Raw genomic sequence first — 10,546 nt, forward strand, 5'->3', positions numbered from 1 at the left:
ATCACCCATTTCACACAAAAATACCCCAAAGGGCCGGCCACCTTTTCTTAAGAGTGAGACCGGCCATGCACTATATATTCAACCTCATTTCTATAATTTCATAACGCCACAACTATGTTAGATATAATACTTTTTTTAGATAAAAAAACCCGTAGTAAAATATGTTGAGACTATGAATCACATATCGAGAAAGCTCTCTCGAACTTCACTGAATTTAAATTGTCCACACGTGCGCCCCCATTCGGTTTATGGTGAAATCTCAATTTTATTTACGGTATCAGAGCCAGTTATCCTAGGTGTGAAGTCTAAACATGTGTTCTACATCACATATTTGAATTAAAACATCACCACATGTGAGGACGTATTCATAATGAATTTCACATTAACAAAATATACATGATAAAATATGGATTTTCTTATTAAATTTTCCCTTTTCTCTTTTAAGCTGTTGATAGGCATAAATTCCGCAGTAGTTGAGGACAACTAAGCTCTTTTTTCTTTCATTATTTTGCCATGACTTTTCTTTCTTTGTTGAGCTTTTGATGGAAAAAAAAAATATAAAGCTCGAGATGCTAAAAGGCCAATGACTCGGAGAGGGCCATATATAGCCATTCCTTTGTAGCTCCTTAAACTTTAATTAGGTATATATATATATATATATATATATATATATATATATGTATAGGTAGCTCTTTAAACTTTAATATTATATATATATATATGTAAAACATGATCAACAAAGAAAGAAGAAAAATGATTGTTCATCATTAACTTAGAATACGTTTTCAACTTTTCTGAATGGTTTCAAGATATATAGATATTAGATAGCACGAAGGTTCCCTGCTGTTCAGCGAGCTTTGTATATGTCACCATAAGCATCTTTCTTTTGCACAAAGTAAGAATCATGGTTGCAAACAGTAATGATTATTTTGTTGAACAAATATCGTTGCATTCTAAAACGATGTCTAAAGTACACATCAAGGAATGCACTGTTACAGTCAAAATAATTGTCCAAGGGATCATTACTTCATCATTGCGTGCTTCTATCAATGTTTGCGGAACGCCTGGAGATGGAAGAGGATGAGGATGAGGAGCTTAGAAGGAGAGATGACGGGAATGTAAGGCTCTTTGGCTTCTTGCTTCGTCATCTCTCCTTCTACGCTCCTCATCCTCTTCCTCTTCCATCTCATTTTCTTCTTCCTGGAGATTGAACATTTCTTCCCCTTACTTAAACAATTCTTTCTCTTGCTCATCGATTTTCCACAACATCCTTGAAGAATACATTGTAAGAAAGAAGGAGAAACTATGAATAAGGATAGAGATTTTGAGAGATTTTAATTTTGGTGTGTGATTTCTTAGGATAGATGGTGGGTTATATGGAGAAAAAAAAAACGATTAGGTTGTAGATAATGCCATGTGACACGCTGTGATTCGTTAAAAATCTTATCAAAATCTACCCTCAAAGATTCTAAACAGATTGTAACACGTGGTGCGATGAGATTGGTTAAAAATCTTATCGGAAATTTATCCTCAACGATTCTAAAAAGTTAATGACACGTGGCATGACAGAATTGGATAAAAATCTTATTGAAATCTATCACCAAAAATTGTACTTTCGGATAATGACACGTAGCGTAACGAGACCGGTTAAAAACTATACATGAAATTACAAATAAAATTATTTTTTATTATTTTATAAAATAAAAAAATACTAATACTTTATTACTTATTGCCATAGCTATTTTTCACGAGGCATTTGGTAAACATTTTTCTTATTACACCAGAAGAAATTGAATTAGAGAAATATTAAGGAAACTCTCTTGAAAGTGGAACGCTTTATGATTATCTGTTACCTCATTTTTTTGTACAATATTATATATATAAAATTGTCTCAAAAATTGACGTTAAACTGTGAGGTGACATAGAATCCATAAAAGTCCTACTTTAAGAATCTCTTTAGCATTTTTGACATCGTAGTCGTCTCATTATACGTTGAATTATTATACCTTGTCGACTAATGTTAATCATGTTAGCTAATCACATGATTACTTATAATTAAGCTCCAAACAGCCGCGTTTTCTCACTATTAATAATTCGTATAGCTCGAATCAACGCAAATTATGATCATGATGTGTTTCTTTTTTTAATATGTGAAAGCACACAGATGTTGAAGCTTCATTTGAGTTGTTAACGATGCCAAGGACTGTCGGTGGAGAACCAAACATTTCAACCATAATTTGGCTAAATTGAGTAAAAATCAGTACACACAAGAGATGACACACAAGGATCCAACAAGCTGCTTCAACCAGGCACATAAGGGCCGGTCTTGGGAATTTAGTGCACTAAGCGAGCATTCTAAGTGGGACTTTAAAGTTCTCAGTATTCTGACTCTGTGTACATATGAAAAAAAGTTTCGCTAAATACATATAAAAGTCTATTTCTACATCAATTATTATTAAAAATTAATATTAAAAGAAGAAGGATATACAAACTTGACTTAAATATTATATGTCTTGCAGTTTTAGACGCAAATGTACTAAATAAGTTTACATAATTTAATTTTTCAAACAATTCTTTTCCATAGACAAAATAGCTAACCCATCCAATCTGGAAATGGATGATGACAATGATACTCATGGGTTTTGTTTTATTTTTTATGGTTCCAATTTAACAATATTTCAAAAGCAAATCAAACAACAAAACTAGATATATTTAACAGAATTTGATATGCAAAACGGTAAAACCCTAAATTGAATTCAGAAACCCGTAAAAGATTGAATATCTAAATCCTAAAATATTTCATTGTAAATCCTTAGAGTAATCCATAAACCCATAAAAGATTGAATCTCTAAATCCCTAAAATCTTTTAAAGATAAATTCCTAGAGGGAGCATGGATTTGAAAATTCTAATTCCATTTACAAACAAGCTTACAAATTAAATTACAAGAAAAAGAACAGGATGAAGAAGAGAAGCAATAACCTGACCTGGGGAAGGATACTGCCTCGCTGGGCTCACCTACTAGTCTTTACCAAGTTGGACCAATTTGACCAAAAGAGGGGTCGCTAGACTCACTACCAAGTACGCCAAATTTCAATCTTTTTCTATTGTTTTTGTACAAAGTTACTTATTACGTTTAGTAAATGAATGAACGGTTGAATTACAAAGATTAATTTTGTTTTAAGTGTAAAACTATAGTTATATGTGGATGAAAAAAAAAATAAGTAAAAAATAATTTGTGAAAATTAGGGAGCCTTAGAAGTGGGGACCTAAGGCCATCTCCAACTAAAGGGTCCAAAGGTCCAGAGGGCCAGAGGGCTGAAAATAGTTCGAAAACCGTCTCCAATCGAGGGCTAGGCCAAAGGGCTCGTGGGCCCCATGGGATAAAAAATGCCAAAAGGCCAACTGGCTGGCCCAACCTAGCCAGCCCCAGGCCGAGCCGGATTTTGAATGCAACGGTAACATGCTGACATCAGTTAGCCGTTATATTTGAATTTCTTTTTTTTTTGAGGAGCCGAAATTTTTTAAAAAATATTTAATTATAGGGCGAGAAAGGTGATTTGTTCAATGTTGGGGTGTTCCTTTTATAGGCATGTTTGCTTGCTCATTAATCTCCCACGGCCGATGTGGGACAAATATAATGGGTGCCCCAATATAAGCTTTTGGTTGCTCAATTCTCTCCCACGACCGAGGTGGGACAAAAATAATGGGTACCCCAAATATAAACTTCCTATCAGAGATGGTAAATGTGCATTTACACATGTAACTATCTCAAACTAAGTTGTACTAGTAATTGACACTTAAATTAAAAATTAATTTAACATACAACTGTTAACCGCCGCAAGTAGACATGAAAGTGGTGACAATTACTACGATGAAGTAAGTGTTTTCACAATTTATTTTAAATATTTAATTATATTACATTTAATTTGTTGTAGTTGTAGTTTTTAAATTTAAATAATAAATCATGTTTGGCCCTATGGCTCTTTGGCCCTCAGTTGGAGATGGTTTTTTTTTCACAAGGCTATGTTTGGCCTATGGCTCTCTGGCCTTACAGTTGGAGATGGTAAGAAATATGGCCCTACACTATTCATTAAAATATTAGGCCATCTCTAACCGAGGGCTGGCCAGAGGACTCGTTTTAGCCCTTTGGCCTTCCAAGATATTAATATTTTAATGAACAGTACAGGGCCATATTTGCCTCAATCTCCAACCAAGGGTCAAAGGGCCATATGACTCATTTTAGCCCTGTCACAAAAAACGATCTCCAATCGAGGGCCATAGGGCCAAAAATAATTTATTATTTAAAAACTACAACTTAAATTTAAATCCAACGGCTAAGTGACATCAGCATGACTTCAGTTAGCCGTTGGTAGCTGATGTACCGTTGGATTTGAATTTTTTTTTCTTCTATAAATAGGGTGGATATTGGGTTATCATTCACACAACTTTGAATTCAATCTATTTCAATTCAATCTCTTTCAATTCAAGTTTGCAAAGAATTCCAACTTTGGATCCTCTTTGGATTCCAACTGGGGGTCCTCATCCAATTCCAAATTGGAAGAAAAATGGGCACAAATGAGACGAAAAGATAAGGAGTCTGATGAAAAGTCCAAGTAAGGCGCAACAAACAAAACAGAGTAGTAGACATGGTTGCGGCCATGGTGTGTCAGCCAACTGAGGAACAACCTCAATGGGGTGGCTCTATTGTTGGTCACTCTTACAAACCATGAAACAGAGCGATGACGCATGCCAATCTGATGAACAACTACTTTAACCCCAACTCGGTGTACACAGAAGAGGATTTTAGACGCCGTTTCCAGATAAGACATGATGTTTTCAAGCGTTTACTTCATGATGTCCAGCAGGTCAATTCATACATTCGACAAAAGCGGGACAGAGCAGGCCGCCCTGGTTTCTCACCTCATCAGAAGGTTACTCTTGCACTCCGAATGATGGCCTATGGCTCCCCAACTAATTCAATAGATAAAACCCATGGTATGTCTGAGTCTACATGCTTTGATACTCTTGAACAATTCTGTGACACAATTGTTCAGGTTTACAAAGACGAATACCTCCGCAAGCCAAATCAAGAAGATCTAAATCGGCTTCTTCGCAAAGCTGAAGACCGTGGATTTCCGGGCATAATAGTGTCATTAGACTGCATACTTTGGGATTGGAAGAATTGTCCCACCAGATAGCAAAGAGGCTTGAGCAGAAGGTCGAGAAAGCCAACTGTTGTGTTAAAGGCGGTTGCCTCATATGACACATGGATCTGGCATGTTTTCTTTGGAGTACTTGGATCCCAAAATGACATTACAGTTCTTGGGCGTTCACCCTTCTTCAATCGCCTGACGGAAGGTAAAACACCTCAACTTGATTACTACATTAACGGCCATCAATACAATATGAGGAATTACTTGGCAAATGACATCCACCCAAAGTGGGCGACACTTGTCCAAGAAATTCAAAACCCTAGAAATGATGTGGAAAAGTTGTTTACCTTACACCAAGAGGCATACCATAAAGATGTTGAGAGAGCTTTTGGTATTCTACAAGAATGGTGGAAGATCATCAGCAAACCGTCAAGAGGGTGGAGTTGATGTTGTCAAAAGAAGCATGGAGTAGGTGTTTAAGTTTTACATTGTTAAATGCTTTAAAAAATGTTGTTTAAGTTTGATGTTGTTAAATGTTTTTTTTATGTTGTATAATTTTTATGTTGGTTAATGTTATTTAATGTTGTTTCATATTGTTTAATGTTGTTTCATGTTACTTAATTTAATTTAATGTTGTGTAATGACTTAGAAAGTTATAGGAAAAAAATAGAATTTAAAAAAAAATGAAACAAATTTTGTAAAATAGAAGTTATAGGAAAAAAAAATAGAATTTAAAAAAAATATGAAACAAATTTGGTAAAATATAAGTTATAGGAAAAAAAATATATGAAAATTTTTTTGTGAAATAGAAGTTGTAGGAAAAAAAATAGAATTTGAAAAAAAATATGAAACAAATTTTGTAAAATATAAGTTATAGGAAAAAAAAATATGAAACAAATTTTGTGAAATAGAAATTGTAGGAAAAAAATAGAATTTAAAAAAAAATATATGAAACAAATTTTGTGAAATAGAAGTTATAGGAAAAAAAATAGAATAAAAAAAATATGAAACAAATTTTGTAAAATAGAAGTTATAGGAAATTTTTTGTAAATAAATAAAACTGTAAAAAAAAATTCAAAAATAATGGCTACCTGATGTCAGCTAGCCGTTATATTAAAAAAATTTCATACTATTTGTGTCGGTTATAACCGACAGTTTTAAAAAAAAATTCCAGCCAGCCTGAGGCTGCTGGCTACATGTGGCCAGCCCTTTGACCCTTTCAGATTCTGTATAGCCAGCCCTTTGACCCTTTCAGATTCTGTATAGCCAACCCATTGAACCTTTCAGATTCTGTGGGGCCCACGAGCCCTCGGTTAGAGACGGTTTTTGGGTTATTTTCGGCCCTCTTGACCTCATCTTCAACCAAAGGCTGGCCAGATGACTCGTTTTAGCCCTTTGGCCCTCTGAGAAATTAATATTTTAATGAACAGTGTACAGTCATATTTCTTACCATTTCCAACTGAGGGCCAAAGGGGCATAAGACTTGTTTTAGCCCTGTCACATAAAACTATCTCCAACCGAGGACCAAAGGGTTATAAGGCCAAGCATAATTTATTATTTAAATTTAAAAACTACAACAACTTAAATTTAAAAGAAATGTGTTATTCCCACCCCAATGTCTTATCTTCCAACCACCTTTTTATGACTTTTTTAATTACAAATTTGTCCATTTGTAAAATGACTAATAAAGACCTTAGTTACCCCTTTTTGCATTACCTTTTTTTTATATAAAAAAGAAAAAAAAAACAGTTTAGGCGTGATAACGCTCACGCAATGTTTAGAAAATTTGTTTCCCTTAAACCCTAACTCATCCTTCTCATCTCATTTCATTTAAAGAAAGAAAAAAGAATGAACTTAGAAGATGACGTTTCTATGGAAGAAGTAGATGATTATATTTCCGTCGAAGAGGTAAAAGATAATTTTATTTGGGTCATTTTGATTTGTCGACATCATACAATTGAAGCATAGCTCTGTGACCTTTTATTTGAATTTGCATTAGATTAGTGTGCAATTTGTTTCACGTTTTCTAATGTGAAATATTCTAACACTCAAATTAAAACCCTATGATTGTAGTATATCAAAGTAGGGATGGTTTTAAGCTGGGGATTAGAAGGGATGCTAATCTACTCTAAACTGACTTAAAAACACAAAACTAAACTTAAAAACTCTTAACTAGACTTATATGACTCAAAACAAACTAAAAAGACTCAAAACAGCACAAACAATCAAATAGACTCAAACTAGACTCTAAAGGGTGATTTGGATGAATTCTAACTTAAGTTTGACACAAAACACTTAAAAACATAAATTTGGACAGATTCTAACTAAAAGACACAACCAAGTAAAGGGGGATTGGATTTTGGACGAAATTAAGGTAAAAACAAACAGATTTAAAGACTTAAATAACTTTGGAGGAAATTAGGGAAAAATATGGGTGATAAGCTAGCTAGAGGGTCTTTCTCCACACTTGACACACTTGCATACAAATTGATTTCCAGTTGCTTTTCCAATAAACCATGAACCTCAACACCCCAGATTAACCGTGAACAGCACTAATTAACCCTCAGATTTTTCTTAAGTCATTGAATTGGATGGAATACGCATCGGCAACTAAATTATTCTTCAATAGTTCCCTACATGAACAACATAATAGAGATACAATCAAAGATCATTAAGCTTTGTGAAAATCATAAGCATTGACAAGGCATTCGTAACTATGAAAAACATGATACTATTGCCAGGAATTTACTTAACACAATTGTGACTAGCAACCTCCACTACTTATGAATATAAGTTCATAACGATTAGGTGAAACTCCCTTATATTCTAGCATCAAATTCATGCAAGCAAACTAAGCGGGCCCTCTTAATCAACACACAAGAATAAGTTCTTAATCAAACAGTTCAGTAAATTGTATTCACAGTTTATGAAATCACAACTAAAAGTAATCAATTCATATTGCAAATATAATCGTGGTTTCAAAGTTTCCTTTAGCTAAAACAAGTTTAGCTCCTCATGTTCGCAAAACAAACATAATTAAACTTAAACATTAAAAACAAAGATAGAATACACCTAGAAACACTCCAAGTGGCTCCTCCTTCCTTCCTTGCTGCGCACAATGGGGATTTGTGTGAATTTAGGCTCTTGAGGTGTGGTGGATGATGTGGTTTGAAATTGTGGTAGAGGGTGGTGGTTTATGAGTGTTGCGGCATCATGTATTTATAGGGTGAAGGGAAGGCATGAAATTGGGCTGAAAAGGAGAAGAATTAGGACTCCAAATCACCAAAGAACAAGGACACTTTCAATCAGATTCCAAGGAGGACAAGGAATGGTCCTTGTGGCAGGTTCTAGAACTTCTAGAAGAGTTACATGTAGCATAAACTTAGGGCATGAAAATAGGGCTTCTAGAACATGATATTTAGGTGATTTAATGTGAAAAGGAGTCCTCTTTGCAACTAGAATTAAGGTAGGAAAAGATTAGGTTAGGATAAGATAAGATAAAGTTATATAAGGTTTGGATAAAATAAGGTAATTTGGATAATGTTTCCTTCTTCATGGCTGATTCCTTATCCTCCAAGTCTTTAATTTAATTCTTCCAGATGTTAAGCACATTCCTAGCCTTTTTTGATCTTCAATTTCGTCCATCCACCTTGCTCTATGCATATGCAATCCATTCCAAGCCCAAAACTGCTCCAAATAGCTCCAAATTGCACTTTCTTGCCAACTTTGTCATTTAAACCTACAAACACACGAAAATAGCTTTAAACACTATAATAAATAGAAACTAACTTACTAAATGCAAAGAGACAAGCTAACAAAGTCGCATAAATATACTCCTATAATTTTCCTATAAGAATTCTTGGAATTCGTTTTCATTAGGTTAGGGTAAATTTGTTTACGGAAGCCAATTCCCACATAGAGCGGAGAGTCCAACGAGGCAATAGCCAGGGCGGGGGACACCAGCGGCATCACAATCTTACTAGCGCTGTTACATTGCGGCAACGACTGCTCGTCTTCTCTTTGCTACTGTTGTTCCTTTTTGCTGACAGCTTGCCGTTTCTCGGCGGGATGGTTTTGCTGCTGTATCTGAGAGGCGGCATGTAGGGTGCAGGCGCGGGAATGGCGGTTGCTCCTAGACAAGGGAGGCATGGGGGCTGGGGTCAATGCCTTGCTGTCGTTCTGAAAGGGTTATTCTTGCTGTTGGGGCTTCGGCGAGGATCGAATGGTTGGGATTGGAGGAAGTGAAGAGTCCAGAGATATGGTTTTGGGGACATCAAGAGCGAACCCAGAAAGTAAAAATGTGGGACAAAGTAAGAGAATCTCCAACATATGTGGCAAAAATGGAAAATGCATATGAAAAAGAAAACAAAAGGGGAAAATCAAAGAATGAAAACCCAGAATTTTTCATTCCCACCCTAATTGGAATTTGGAAAGGAAACGGTATATTTTTTTCTAGCTTTTAGAAGAGAGTAATATTATTTGTTTATATTCTTTTTTTAAGAGAAATTTATCTCTAATTATATATAGGGTTATTTTAGGAATAATAGTGGGTGGGAAAATAATATTTTAATTTTTAACTTTTTATAGTGGATGTAAATATAATGTGGGTGGGGAAATAAGACAACGGGGTGGGTCTAGCAGCTCTCATTTAAAAACTACAACTTATATTTAAAAACTACAACTTTAATTTAAAAAATACAAATTAAATTAAAAAACTACATATTAAATTTAAAAACTAAAGCAACTTAAATTTAAAAACTACAACACCTTAAATATAATATCTATAAACATCTTCTTCATCATCCGTCATTGTAGGAGTATTGTCAGAGGTAAACAACTGCCGCCGGGTCATAATATCTTTTTTTTTTCCTATCAAAATAGGCCTTACTCATTGGAGTTTAATTCGAAGTGTTCTTTTCCATATTCTTATCATCCATCTCTTCTTGTATTTGTTTGTCCCGTTCATCATGCCTGCTATTGTTTTCTTCCGCGACAATGACATTTTGCTTCGCCATTAATCGCAATGAGGCCACCACTTCCTATTGATTGGCGTAATCATCATTTGCCTTACCCTTTTCCTTCAACCTTCAGACCTTGTCTCGTCCCATAGCCCTAGGTATGGAACCTTCACCTAAAGACAGATTCTACCCTTATTTGTTGAATGGTAGGAGATCCATCTTCATCCATATCTACAGTTGTGGATGCAGTTCCGAACACCAGCGTAAGACCTTGAGGTGGATCTTCAAATAACACCCACCCCTTACAAATTTCCCAACAACCGTGAAACTAAAAAGGTTTCGAGCTGCCCTCCATATACAATTCCTTCACTTAGGGTACCTAGAAAATATAATTACAAAAATTAAAGGAAATTAATTTACAAAATTAAATGTAA

At 34.9% G+C, this 10,546-nt stretch overlaps 1 protein-coding gene across 1 annotated transcript; it reads left to right on the top strand.

The window, feature by feature from the left end:
- Positions 1–4,740: 4,740 nt before the first annotated feature.
- Positions 4,741–5,199, top strand: LOC137709064 (uncharacterized). Its single transcript, XM_068448204.2, has one exon. It carries the CDS (start codon positions 4,741–4,743, stop codon positions 5,197–5,199), a length of 459 nt encoding a protein of 152 aa, XP_068304305.2.
- The last annotated feature ends 5,347 nt before the right edge of the window (positions 5,200–10,546 follow it).

Source organism: Pyrus communis, chromosome 17 (genome assembly GCF_041283825.1).
Source record: "Pyrus communis isolate YQ-2024b chromosome 17, ASM4128382v1, whole genome shotgun sequence".
NCBI lineage: Eukaryota > Viridiplantae > Streptophyta > Magnoliopsida > Rosales > Rosaceae > Pyrus > Pyrus communis.